The sequence below is a fragment of the Camelus dromedarius genome, chromosome 17, assembly GCF_036321535.1.
Source record: "Camelus dromedarius isolate mCamDro1 chromosome 17, mCamDro1.pat, whole genome shotgun sequence".
In the NCBI taxonomy this organism is placed as follows: Eukaryota; Metazoa; Chordata; class Mammalia; order Artiodactyla; family Camelidae; genus Camelus; species Camelus dromedarius.
In genome coordinates, this window is record NC_087452.1 from 35,376,319 (window position 1) to 35,389,798 (window position 13,480).

The 13,480-nt window shown below is 49.4% G+C and overlaps 1 protein-coding gene across 3 annotated transcripts in view; it reads left to right on the forward strand.

The window, feature by feature from the left end:
• KIF9 (kinesin family member 9) overlaps nucleotides 1–13,480 on the forward strand; it is a 41,773-nt gene that overhangs the window by 20,689 nt on the left and 7,604 nt on the right. For all 3 annotated transcript variants that reach the window (XM_031470197.2, XM_010997283.3, XM_031470198.2), the window contains 8 exons: nucleotides 1,523–1,600; nucleotides 4,689–4,757; nucleotides 5,613–5,717; nucleotides 6,927–6,982; nucleotides 7,753–7,843; nucleotides 8,301–8,434; nucleotides 9,998–10,174; nucleotides 11,393–11,607. In XM_031470197.2, coding sequence (XP_031326057.2) covers nucleotides 1,523–1,600; nucleotides 4,689–4,757; nucleotides 5,613–5,717; nucleotides 6,927–6,982; nucleotides 7,753–7,843; nucleotides 8,301–8,434; nucleotides 9,998–10,174; nucleotides 11,393–11,607 — 925 coding nt within the window. The remainder of the gene's footprint in view (nucleotides 1–1,522; nucleotides 1,601–4,688; nucleotides 4,758–5,612; nucleotides 5,718–6,926; nucleotides 6,983–7,752; nucleotides 7,844–8,300; nucleotides 8,435–9,997; nucleotides 10,175–11,392; nucleotides 11,608–13,480) is intronic.

Sequence of the window (13,480 nt, forward strand, 5' to 3'; positions counted from 1 at the left end):
ACATTGGCCCTAAGTAGTTAGAGAGGCCCAGATGGAGGAGTCCTTCAGAGGAGGGGGCATTTTTCTTGAAGCTTGGGCACTGAGCTGGCTCGGTGGTAGGGAAAGCAGAGATGTTCCTGGCAGAGGAAACTGTGGGCCTGAAAGTGTGGCCCGTGCCAGGAACATCTGGCCACTGCAGTGGGGAGCTCAGGAAGGGGAGGAAGAAGAAGAAGGTAGAGGGGCTGGATGTGCCCTGGTGGCCAGGCTGAGGCCTTGGCTGTTCTCTTGCAGGTGGCTGGGGTTGTTACAGGGTTTGAGTGGGTTAGGACTGTGGCCAGCATTGTGACTCAGAGAGATTAACCCAGCATCAGGGCACAGGTGATCTGGGGAGAGAAGAAGCTTACGGGAACCAGAGGCAGGAATTCTGGTTGAGGCAGTGACACAGGTGAGTCCACACAGCTGGGCACTCAGTCTGGGGCTCCCTGCCTCTCCTCCCTACCCTTCATAAGTAAGATAGATTTGAAAGCTCTCCCTAGACATTTTGCTCAAATGTGGGCATTCAGGGCAAACTTAAGTCATCTGGAGAATCCACTTAGGTGAAACAGGTCATTTCTAGGGACACTGCAGAACAAAATGCTCCTGCATCGCCACCCAGGTTTGTGCATTAGGGACCATCCTGGCTTCCAGGGGGAGTTCTGCCACACACCCTGGGACTTGAGAGGCCAGGGAGGAGGGTAGCTCAGCTGACATGCAGACAGCATCCCCAGAGGAAGGCTTCAGGACCCTACTGGTCTCAGTACAGCAAAGCACAAGTGAACCCCAAGAGTTCACTGAACTCATGTGAATATTGGGCCTCCTAGGTGCCTGCTTAAGAAATATGTTCTCCAAGACCATTGAAGACCCTCTATCCCCTTATCCCCTGAGACGTCACCAGACAGGAAGCAACTCTCCTAGTTCTTGCCGTCCCCAGAGGCTTGTCCCAATGCCACTGGGGATCCTGCTCGGGACTGAGCCTACAGAGCCCCAAGATGCTGCTGGAGAGGTTTCAGGGGTTTGGGATAAAGGCATACCAGGGGTGTGGAAGCTCATGGTTCTCTTCTACAAATGTTTGAAAACCTTCAAACTGTTTGTCATGGTTTGTGTTGCTTTATGCAGTGACACTCACTGCATGTGGGTATGACGGAGTCAGCCCAGCATGGTGTGAGGCCTGCCTCTTGCCACCACTGGCTGCTCCTTGCTGCCAGGGAGCAGCCCTCCACTCCTCATGGGACATTAGTGCAATGAGGCCATTTCCCAAGTGCCTGCTTCTGTGGTTGCCTGCTGGGCTCCCAGCCATAATTACACCTGACTGCCTGTGCCCTGAGAGGGACTCAGGCAGGACCCCCCAGACGTCATTCCATGGACTCAGGGGACCCCTCAGTCCACTGTGGAGCATGCCTCTGTGCAGGGATTTGTCTTTCCTAGTGGGCTCCTTTTACCTGTTTTGCAAATATCTCTACTCATCAGTAACTGGCCAAGAACACAGGTCTGATCTGTTTTTCAGCTGTCTTCACTGCGGTTCGCCAGCAGGATGAAGCTGGTCACCACTGAACCTGCCATCAATGAAAAGTATGACGCTGAGGTATGAAGGGGCTTATGGGCAGTCATCTCACTGTGGGGGAGGTGTATGGGTTTGGTGCCTGGATCACACGAGCCTGGCTTCCTTTCTTGCCTCAACCAAAGATACCCATGCAATCCTGGCTCACTCCCTTTCCACTATGGGATGGGCCAGTGTTCGGAGACCCTGAAGACCCCCTTGGAGGCTGCCACAAAGGTGAAAGAGCTCCCAGTCGGTTTTTATATGGGGCTTCAAGACCTCTGCGTACCATCGGTTTCTGTATAGAGCTAACTGTTTCTGAGCTAAATCGGTGTGGACCATCTCTCAGACTCATCTAGCTGGGTCACTACAGAACCTCTTTCCTCCCAGTTGGAGTGATCCCTCCCAGCAAACAGAGCTGACCAATCAGAGGGAATGCTGAGCATCACCATTAACTAGGGAAATGCAAATTAAAACCTTAGTGGAATTCCACCCTCAGACTAGCAAAAATTAGAAATTTTCTGACAATGCAAAACAGTGGTGGGTATGTGCAGAAACAGGAATGCTTATTTATTCCTGGTCAAAGTGTAATCAACAGCCACTCTGGAGAGTATTTTGGCAACATCTAGTAAAGTAAAAACACACCAATAACTTGGGTTTCCTTTAAGAAACTTATGGAGTAGTTACTGGAGAGGAGCATATGTGTGGCCTAAACCCATGACAAACTCCTAAACTTTCCAGATTCTAAATCCTGAAGGAAAGTAACAGCCCCTGGGGCTCTGTGGATCTAACCCCATGGTTTGGTGGCCAGCCCTTACTCATCTCCATCCCCTCCCCTCAGGCCACAAAGCCTACCAGGCAGTAGGAGGAGTGGTCTTCATGCTCTCAGGGTGCAACATGGACGCTGGTGACCCATGGGAGCAGATGGCCCATTTCCACACATCACCTGATTGGCCCAGAGGTCTAAGCCTGGCTCCTCATGCCACATTTGACAGAGTCATCCAGCAGGAGGCCCCCAGCAGCACAGCCAGACTTTTCCTAGCTGGGGCATGGTGCATTTTCTAGAGCTGAGATCCCTCAGCTGGGAGGAGGGGATGGAGATGGGGCTGGCCACCAAGCCTCTCCTGCTCACCTCTAGGAAGTCCATCTGAAGGACCATTTTGAGGCTGTCCAGAGAATCTGGACCCCAGTTGTGTGTCTTGAGTCAGGCTTTGTGCCCTGATTTGCCACTGAGCCACCAGGATACCAAGACCCCTTGCTACAGACTGGTCATGCTTTGGTCACCAGGCCTGAGAACTAGCTGTCGGGGCCCCCTCAACTGACCTTTTTTGACAACTAAAAGAAGCCATTTTGTTCACAGTGAAGGTTCTCAGCATGAAGTCCCTTGTGCTTCTTATATGAAAGACACCAGGGCAGTATCATCAACTGCAAAATGACTTAGCAATTCTGCTTCTAGAAATGTGTCATTTATTCATTCAGCTAAAATTTACGGAGTGCTTACTATGTGCCAGGCATTTTTTTAAATACTTGGGATACATGAGTGTACCAACAGAAATACAAACCTCTGTCCTTGAAGAGCTGACAGTCTGCTGAGAGTGGGAGAGGGAGAGATAATAAACATAAGAAATAGGTCAGTTCTAGATCCTGCCATTTGTGACAACATGGATGAACCTAGAGGACATTGTGCCAAGTGAAATAAGGCAGACACAAAAGAAAAAATACTGCATAATCTCTCACTTGTGTCTGGAACCTAAAGAATTCAAATTCATAGAAACAGAGTAGAGCAGTGGTTACCAGGAGCAGGGCAGGCTGAGAAATGGGGAGATGTTGGTCAAAGAGTATAATTTTTAGTTATAAGATGAGTAAGTTTGAGGGATCTTATGTATAACATGGTGACTATAGTTAATAACACTGTACGTTATGCTGAAAATTTGCTAAGAAAGTAGATCTCAGATGCTCTTACCACACACACAATGGTAACTAGATGAGGAGATGGTATGTTAATTAGCTTGACTGCAATAATCATTTCACTGTATACATGTATATCAAAACATCATGTCATACCCCTTAAATATATATATAACTTTTCTTAAAACCAAGACAGATAAATTCTAGAGCTTCACTGTCCAATACAGTAGTTGCTACTCATATGTGGCTACTGAAATCAGTTAACGTTAATAAAATTACAAACTCACTTCTTTATTTATACTAGTCACATTTTAAGTGTTCAATAGCTTTATGTGGCTTGTGGCACAAATATAGAACATTTCCATCATTCTAGCAAGTTTTTAGACAGAACTGCTCTAGGGTATGTTGGTGATGTATGCTATGAAAAAAAATTAGAGCAAGACTTAAAAAAAGAGTGGCATGGGGGTGGTAAGGAGATTGCAGTATGACATGGGATGACTGAGGTGCGCCTAATTTAGAAGCTTTCGAACAAAGACTTGAAGGAGGTGAGGGAGTAAGCCATGGAAATACCTGGGAGAAAAGTGTCTCAGGCAAAGGGAACAGGGAATGCAGAGGCAGGAGTGTGCCAATCTGGTGGGGGTAGAGTGAGCAGGAGGAGAAGGTAGGAAAGGAGTAAGGGGGCAGACCACACAGAGCCTCGTAGAGCACCTATAAGGACACAAAGATAGCAGTACGAAGATGTTTTGCAGCACTGTCTGTAGCAGCAATAGATTGGAGGTGGCATACCTGATTATCAGTAAGAAACGGTGATAGTTGTGCAGTGATTGGGAAGGATAAGGGTGGAAAGCATCCTGGATGCATGGGCTGCACTAAGAGGGCCATTACCCTGGTGGACAGAAAATATCTTGTAGCTCCTGGGAGCTGGGATTTGAGGTGGCCCCATGGCTGCCTGTGCTCACTCTGTTCTCAGTCTCCTGTGTGGTAAAAGGCAGAGGTCAGGGGACTGCTGAGACCACCCCTTCAGTCTCTAAACTCACCCAGTTGGGGAAAAGTCACCAGTGGGGAGGGAATTGTTTAAATGCTGAGATCACACTCCATAGATTACCAGGAAGGGCCAGGATGTCCCAGCACAGTGTGGGGAATTGTAGACGTGATATGGGAGAGGCAAGGTGGCCTCTCTGACCGTCCTCCCTGTTCCCCCCACCCTAATATGTTTCCCTGGCAGCGAATGGTCAAGAACCTGGAGAAGGAGCTGGCATTGCTCAAGCAGGAGCTAGCCATCCATGACAGCCTGGTAAGTGGCTAAAGGTTACGGTGGAGGGCGGGGGCTGGAATGCTAGAGGAACTGTAGTCAGGGTACCAGTTGGTCAGAAGGACTAGGTAGGGAGGGGGCAAGGCATCAAGGCATGGATGCTGGATTGGCAGTGGGGTGGGCAGGCAGAGGGACTTGGTGGACAGGGGGCCAGATGGGTAAAGGGGCTGAGTAGACAGGGAGACTGAGGGAATGGAGATTGGGGTGGGGAAGAGAGACTTGGGGGCCAGGGATGTCTGGAGGGCAGGGGTACTGGAAGAACAGGAAGATGTGGGTGTCAGATAGTCAGGGAGCAGAGCCAGGCAATGGGCAGGGGGATGAGGGGCACTGGCCAGACGCCTGGCAGGTAGGGGTACAAGGACAGACAGTATGATGGGTGAAGGTCAGGGGAGGTGGAGCAGGCTAGTTGGTGGGGGAAGGGCAGCAGCAGGGAGCCATGAAGACAGTGGATGGGGGCAGAAGTCCTCCAACAGGCTGTCTGAGCTGATGCTTACTGTCCAGAGGAGCCATGAGGCAGAGGCAGCCCCTCCTTCCTGTGACCCTCATCCTACAGAGTCTGCTGAGACTCAACCAGTAGAACCCCCTTGCTTAGAGTAGCAAGCCCTGTGTTGGGCAGCCTTTCCTTCCCTGCCCCACTTGGTTGTCCCTTGCAGACCTGAGTGAGTACCTGGCTGGTGGTTCAGGCCCCACCAGGACCTGGTGATGAAGGGAATGGCACCAGCTTGGGTGGCCAAAGTCTGTGCCCAATCTCCTTACTTTGGTTCTCAGGATGGTCCCTGCCTTCCCTGCTTGGGCTCCAGTGCTTGGAACTTAACATGTTCCTTATTCTCCTCCAAGGCCAATCGCACTCTTGTGAACTATGACCCCATGGATGAAATTCAGATTGCTGAGATCAACTCCCAGGTGCGGAGGTACCTGGAGGGGACGCTGGATGAGATTGACGTAAGGATCCCCTCCCTGGGACCACCATGCCCAGCTGGCCTGGGCCTCCCTCTCCCAGCCACACCCTGATGCATGTCCTGCTAACCTCAGAACCTCACATTGAGTGGGTACAGGGGGTGCAGGGTAGGTGGTGCTGGACTCCTGGCCTCAGGGGCTCTTCAGCCCACTGAGGCCTCAGCATTCACATTTTGGGGTTGCAGGGCTAGGGGTGCCCTACAGAGTGGCCAATGGCCTTAAACAACTTTGAACACACTGGAGGGGGTCCATCACTCGGGGCACAAGCACAGACCCTTGAGCCAGGCTACCCTGGCTCAAATCCCAGTTCAGCTGTCTCCTTGCCGAGTGACCTCAGGAAAATGCTCAACCTCGTGTACTCTGGTGGCCTGACCTGTGCACTGGGGAGGGAAAGTTTCAAATGGGGATGAACTGAGGTGTAGCATTTCAGGTGCTTGGCTGTGCCAGGCAGAGTGAAGGCAGTAAAGGATGATGGTCATGCTGGTTGTCTATAAGGAAGACTGTCCCCCTCCCCGACCCAGGGCCCATGCTGGAGTAGGCCAAGGAGGAGACAGCACACAGGGAAGTGCTCTCAGGTGGAAAGATGCATTCTGTTTTTATAGCACAGGCCAGCAAGTCCCTCATCAGGGAGCTCATGGGCAGACCCTGGCCTGGCCTGTTACCGTGAGCCGCTGCAAAAGGCAGGCCTGGGACAATTGAGGAGCAGCCTCTTCTGGTCTTCCTAGCAAGGGCAGCCCCCAGCTGACAGAGGCATTGTGGTAATACTGGCAGGCTACGGGGCTGAGAGGGAGGCTGATGGCCTTCCTCCAGCCACACGTGTGTGTGTGTCTGTGCCCACACAGAAAGATTTATAATGGCACCTTTTGGAAGCAGGAGGACAATAAATTTTATTTAAAATTTTTCTTAGCATTTTCAAGAACTAGAATCATTTTAAATGTATAGAGAGATGTCCACTCAGAAAAGGTGATTTTTATAGCCTCAGTAAATAGTTTTAAAACTATTAATCAGGTATTTCTCTGTTCTTGAAGATGGCTTGATTGCCACTTTGCTGAGGGGCTGTTTTCAGATGTCACATTCTCACGACAGGTGGTCCAAGGATTAGCCAAAAAGTCCTGGTTTCTCTACTAACACAGACACAGCCTCGGTCCCATGGTGCCCTTGGTCTAACCTCTGCCTTGCTTTCTTTACTACCAGATTATCAACCTCAGACAAATCCAAGAGGTGTTCAACCAGTTCCGGGTGGTTCTGAGGTAAGGGACCTACCCATCCACCCTACTCCTACATCAGGCTGCCATTTTTATTCCCTGTGGTCTGGGCGCTAGCCTCCAAGTACACCACCTTCTCTCTGGTGTGTGAGGAGTCACATCCGAGTCCTCTGGGTACATGCAGGCCCCTGGTGTCCCAGACAGTCTCTGCCCCTGAGCTCTCAGATCCTCCTGCCCTTCCCTTCCCCTGGGGGAAGTGAGGAGGACAGCCCTCCATTCCACGGCTCCTCAGAGAGAAGGCTGTCCCTGGTTTCCTGAGTTTGTTAATTGGACAGGAGGTCTTTATGAAGTGCCAGTCCTGAGCATGGCTGGAGAAGTGTATTTTGAATACTTCCTGCACTCCCTCCCCACCTCAGGAGGCATTTGTGGTTTATTTGAGTACAGATGTACCTGTAGCCCGACTGGCCCATAGTGGGTGGTATCACGTGATAGCTGGCATGTGGTTCTGAGGGGGCTTTTAGAGACAGATGGGTGGGAAAGCCTGGTCCCAAGGCAGGCTTACAGTCCTTATTAAAGGTCTTAGAGCAACTGTGCCTGGCACCCAGGGTGGCCACAGCAGGTCTGGGGACTGGACGGTATGCGCACTGGGGAGTGGGGAGCTGAGAATGAGCTTATTTGGTCTGGTCTGGTTCATGATGGGGGGTGTGGCTCCATCACAAGGGGCCACTGGACTTCTAACTCCAGTACTTGGTTCTTGCCCCTGTGGGTTCAGTATGGCCCCAGGTGTAAGGGGTTCTTTTGCTCTCTCTCCCAAGACAACAGGAACAGGAAGTGGAATCCTCTTTGCGCAGAAAGTACACCCTTGTAGACAAGAATGACTTTGCAACCATCTCTGCTGTCCAGAAGGTAAGCACAGTTACCTCCTGCCAACAAGAGGAGACAGGAGGAGGACAGATTTTTCCATCCCCAGACCTTTCCAGAGGCAGTCAGATCCTACATTAGAGCAGATGTGGGATGCAACACCAGGGGCATGGGGGACTCAAGCAATAGTAAACCACATATGAATTCAAAATGATCTCCATAAGTTGGAGACAAGACCAGTTCCCAGAGTAGGTTGGAAACAGGCTTCAAGAGCCTCAGTGTATGGAATGAGACACCAGATCATGATAGAAGTTGATGTAGAAAGTGGACAATTGGGAAGGGGGTCAGAGACAGCTCTTCTGGGGACAGACTGCAGCTGACATCAGCAGGAACCACATCGCAGTGTGTGGGATGAACATGCCCACCTAAGCCTTTGGACTTGGGTCCCCAGGGGCCTGCACCCTTAACCTAACCCACAGACCTGTAACTGGCCTCTGTTCAGGCAGGGCTCATAGACGTTGACGGCCACCTAGTCGGCGAGCCTGACGGGCAAGGCTTTGGACTCGGAGTTGCCCCTTTCTCTACCAAACCTGGGAAGAAATCCAAGTCCAAGAAGACCTTCAAAGAGCAGTTCAGGTGAGTGACCTTCTTGCTGTTCTGGCTGTTCAGCACCTGGCCCTGCCTGGCTGGTAAAGGGGAGGACAAAAGCTGTCCCTCCCTTCCTCCTGGTATCTTAGTTACTGGTTGCTCACAATGGATGTCACTCCTGCCAGTACTAGCAGCATCTGTGGAGCCAGGGGTGGGGCTGATCACCTGTCATCCTCACAGCAGTTCCATGAGGTGGGAGTTGATGTTTCCATTTTACTGATGAGGAAGCCAGGGCTGAGAGAGGGGAAGTCATCCCAAGGTCACACTGCTGAGGAGTGGTAGAGCGGAAGTGAGAAGCTGGCCAGCACTCGCCCTCCGGTACTGCATGTGGAAACCCATCCTGCACCACCAAATTCCTTCTGTGACCCAGCTGATTGGCTCCCCTGTCACCTAAAAACTCCCAATTCCCCTTTCAGGCAAGACTTGTTTGTGGGTGCAGGGTGGGAAGAGGGTCAATGTTCCCTTAATGAGCCAGCCTCCCTGGAATGTCGTGGTGGACAAGAGCACCAGCTCCGGAGGTAATGCCTGGGCTCCTGTCTCTGTGCTGTACTTCTTTCACCCAAGGGGTCACCTTGTGTGAGGCAGGAGAGCCTCTCTGCCTCTGTTTCCTCATCCCTAAAATGGGAATAATAATAATAATAATAGCATCAAAGTCACTGGCGTGGTTGTGAGGATAAGTGAGTAAATGCAGTCCCTGTACTTGGAAGAACTCAATAGAAATATGTTGTTACCATCATTATCACTTGTAAAATGTCATGGGCCAAAGCTGATTGTAGAAGAAAACTGTCACATGCAGGACTGGGGTCAGGTAGCAGGATGCCTTGGCTTCCTACTGCCTCTTCAGGAAGGGCAGTCACAGCCCCGCCCCCTCTGTTCTGCCATTGGGTAATCAGTGCAGTAATAGATGGATTGAGGCTTGGACCCCTAAGCCACACTTGCTGCAAGAAGAAAAGAGAAAGAAACAGTGGGAAGAGCTGTGGACATCTTTCCTGCAGTACAGTCCTGCCTGCATGTGCCTCTCTGGGAGGGAGGATCTCGGGAGCCATCACTTGGAGAGGCAGGATGGCTACTTTCCTGGAACCATTGATGGAGGCGGGGAGAAGCAGGTCATGGACTTGTCAGAGCAGCAGGGCAGATGTGCCCTGCTTTACTGTTGGTCCGCAGATAGATGCACCCTGGGTGGGGGCTCTGCCACTTCTTCCCAGGGATGCCTGTGTGACTAATACCTCAGCAGCTATGATGCTCCTTAGAGCCTGTTGCCCACCCTAAAGGTTGTCATGCATTCAAACCTGGAGACTGCCCATTCTTCCCAGTTGTCTACTGCCCAGACTGCTGGAGGGAGGCTTCTTGTTCTGACAAAAGGGAGAGATGCTCTCTTCCTCCCCATCTGCATGGCTTAGGGTTGTACTCTTTACCTTTTGGCCTAGGTTAAGAGGACCTGAGTGGGATGGGGCTTCTGGTGTTTGAGTGATGAGTGAGGTCACTCCCTTCAGCGCTGGAGACCCCTCACTGCATGACTGAGCCTGGGGTCTCTCTGCCTTCTCCTTCCAGCTCCTCAGCAAGAAAGGAAGGTGCAAGCAGCCCTGTGAGCAAGGAGTTGGAAGTTTCCGCCTCCAAGTCCCAGCTGACCCCATCCTCCAAGGATGGGGATGTCAAAGACATGCTTCTGCGGGACCGAGAGACCTCCAATACTTCAGACTCCCCAAAGGAGGAATTACGCCCACTCAGGTGACCATCTAATGCTAGCTCCTGCCCTAGATCATACAAAACCAGAATGTGATCTTCAACAAGGGAAGAGCACCTGCAGATAGAAGAGAAATAAAATAGGGGGTAATGGGCAAAGACTAGGAGCACAGTCCAAAAAGAAGAAACACAGTGGCTTATACACAATCATAATGGTTTGACCACGAGTCATCCAAGATACGTAATTATACACAGAATCATTAGACCCTCCAAATAGCAATTATTTAAATAGTTAAATTTGCATGTTTTTGGATAAGTAATATATTCAAAAGATACAAAATTCTCAAGGTATGAGACCCCTTCCTCCAGCCACCTAATTCCTATTCCTGGTGAGTCAGAAATTAAGTTTTTAGGGGTCTAGCCTGAGGAAATACTTAGAGATGTGGACAAAGATTTATACAAAAAGATGTTCATTGTGTCACTAATTTACAAAGAAAAAAAATTTTTTTTTGGTTACACCTTCAGTAGCCAACATTAGGAAAAGGGCACTAAGTGAATTATTATCTCTGCCCTTGAAAAGTACAAAGATGCACATGAAGAATTTTTCCCCAGCCTGTGAACATTTCCAAACATTCAGAGAAACTGAAAGAATTGTATAGTGAAAACTCTCTTGATTCTACAATTAATGTTACTATGTGTATTTCATCATGTATCTCTCTTTCTCTTCACCCTCCACCCATCTTTTTTACCTAATGGATTTCAAAGTAAGTTGCAGACAATCTACTTTCCCCTGTACAACACTTCATCTGACATCTCATTAACCAGACTCCTCAAAGAGTTTTTAATAGCATGAAAGAATGCTTCTGTGAAAAAAGTAAAATATAAAATTATATATACTGCATGACCCCAAACATTTAAAAATTTTATCAAAGAGATCCCTGAAGGAGATACATCAAAGTGTGGTTGCCAATAGGTAGTGAGTGGTTTCTTTTTGTTTTCTGTTTTTGTGTGTGCGTGTTTTTGTTTTGTTTTTTCTACTTTTCCTTGCTTTCCTCATTTTCTGCAATAGTCACATGCCTTTGTGTGCTGAGTAAAACAGAGATGGGAGAATGATTCCCATACAGTTTAGCTCCCATCTGGGGTAGGTGGTGCCCAGGAATTCTGACCTCCTGCTCACAGAAGCCCCAGGGAAGAAAGGTGAAGTGCCTGGTTGCTCGAAGACAACTGCCTCATTTCTTCCTCCTCCTCTCCCTCCGTCTTCAGGCCCAGCACCCCGCCCTCCAAGCCTGTGGCCTTTGAGGACTTTAAGAACGAGCGAGGTAGTGAGATCAACCGCATCTTCAAAGAAAACAAATCCATCTTGAATGAGAGGAGGAAAAAGGCCAGTGAGACCACACACCGCATCAATGCCATCAAGCGGGAGATTGACGTGACCAAGGAGGCGCTAAATTTCCAGAAGTCACTACGGGAGAAGCAAGGTAAACATGATGGGAAGATAGCTAAGGGATTATGGGATCTGAGTCATCCTATTCCAAATGGGCCAGCCTTGGGCACTGGAGGACTGAGTAGGAAGGGGGCTAGCAGGAGATGTTGGGGTGCAGCCTTCATCCCTGCATCATAACTTGGCTCTAGTGAGCCCTGGGGAGTCACAGAGTCCTTCCGTGTCAGCTAGCCTCTGCCTGTGGGTCCTGCATTATTGCATTATCTCAGACCCAGGTGCTGGACCTTTCATCTGCTATGTGCTGCTGCTCATGGAGAAACAGGTCATTGGTCTTGTAGGGGCTTCCTCAGGAAGATGGGTGGCTGACGACCCCCACAAGGTCCATGGGTCCTGGTGTGGTCTCCTCAATGCCTATGGTAGTCTGCTTGGGGTGGGAATGCTGGTCAAGACATAAGAAACTGAGGAGGGAAATGAGAATATGGATACTAGGGGCCAAGGGACTAACTTCATTAAGACCATTCCTCATGCCAAACCCCCAACACCCATGCTGGCCTGGCAAAGTCTCATCCCCTAAGGTAGGTTGTGGGGTGACCCTCAGGCTCAAAGAGCAGGGACTCCTGCATGGAGAGGGTGCTCACCTGGTTACCCTGACCTAGTGCCCTGTCCCAGTGGCAGACACTGCCCACACTGCACTGTGCACCAAGAACCCTCAAGCTTAAGTGAGCATCTGGGACGGCTGGTCAGGTGCAGATTCCTAGGCTCCAACCAGTGGTTCTGACTCAACAATCTGGAGCAGGGTCTGGAACCTGCATTTTAATGATTGACCCTCCCAACAGTGAGACTGCTGGTTCAGAGGTCACCCCCTTGTTCATAGAAAGGGACAGGGCATACCACCAGTTACTGGGCTTTCCCTCGTAAATCACAACCCTATTCTGGGCTGGCTTTCATGAATGATCTCATTGATCACCTGGGATCTCCAGATGGCAGTTGGTTTTCTGCTGGTCAGAGGGATCTTCTCACTCACAGGGGTTGCATTTTACTCATTCATTTTTCAGAGAGTAAACTGTATTTCCAAATGCTTGGAGCCATTCTGCTTGTACCCTACAGACCAAACAGACAATTCCACAGGGCAAAGCCCTCCATGGGTTTGAGAAGCAGGGTAAGGCAGGTGATGGTGGCTCCAGACATGCCCCCGACCCAGAGCTTCCAGAATGAAGGCCTTGCAAGACCAACAAGAAGCACTTCTTTGTCCCTTCTGCTCATACCTTCTTGGAATATGCAACTGTTTATTACATATTTATATATATTAAATAACACATATGCATGCTATGCTGACATATCATTTGCCCCTCACTATACATGAAAATGGATATTTTAAAAGATGAGATCAAGAAGAGATAAACAATATTTTAAATATTTTAAAATTTTTTCAATATCAAAAAATTTTTTTCCTCTTTTCCCCACAAAGCATTTATTTTCCAGTTGGTTGTTAAAACATCGAATAAAATACCTTCATCTTGAGGGAACAGATCAAGTAAATTCATTTTTTTAAATATCTGCTGGCACCTTGACTGGTAGCCACTTATCTGCCTAGAGCAGTCAGTGAATTTAAAACATTAATAAGTCTTTCATGAAAGAAAAATGAAAAAGTCATCTTAAGTTCAACTCTCATTAAGTTTTTTCTTTGAAGATAGAGAACCTCTGAATAGTACAAAAGATGGCGTCACTCCCCATCTCAGCAGAGTACTGAAAAGACTCAACTCTGTAAAGGATCTGTGTTTATCAAAGTGACCACATCAGAGATGGCCCACAGTACACAAACCAGGTTGCTCTGCACTGAGGGACCTGGTGAGGGTGACTCTGGACCCCCTCATATCAGACGCCTTGAATTGGAACCCTTGCCTCTCCAT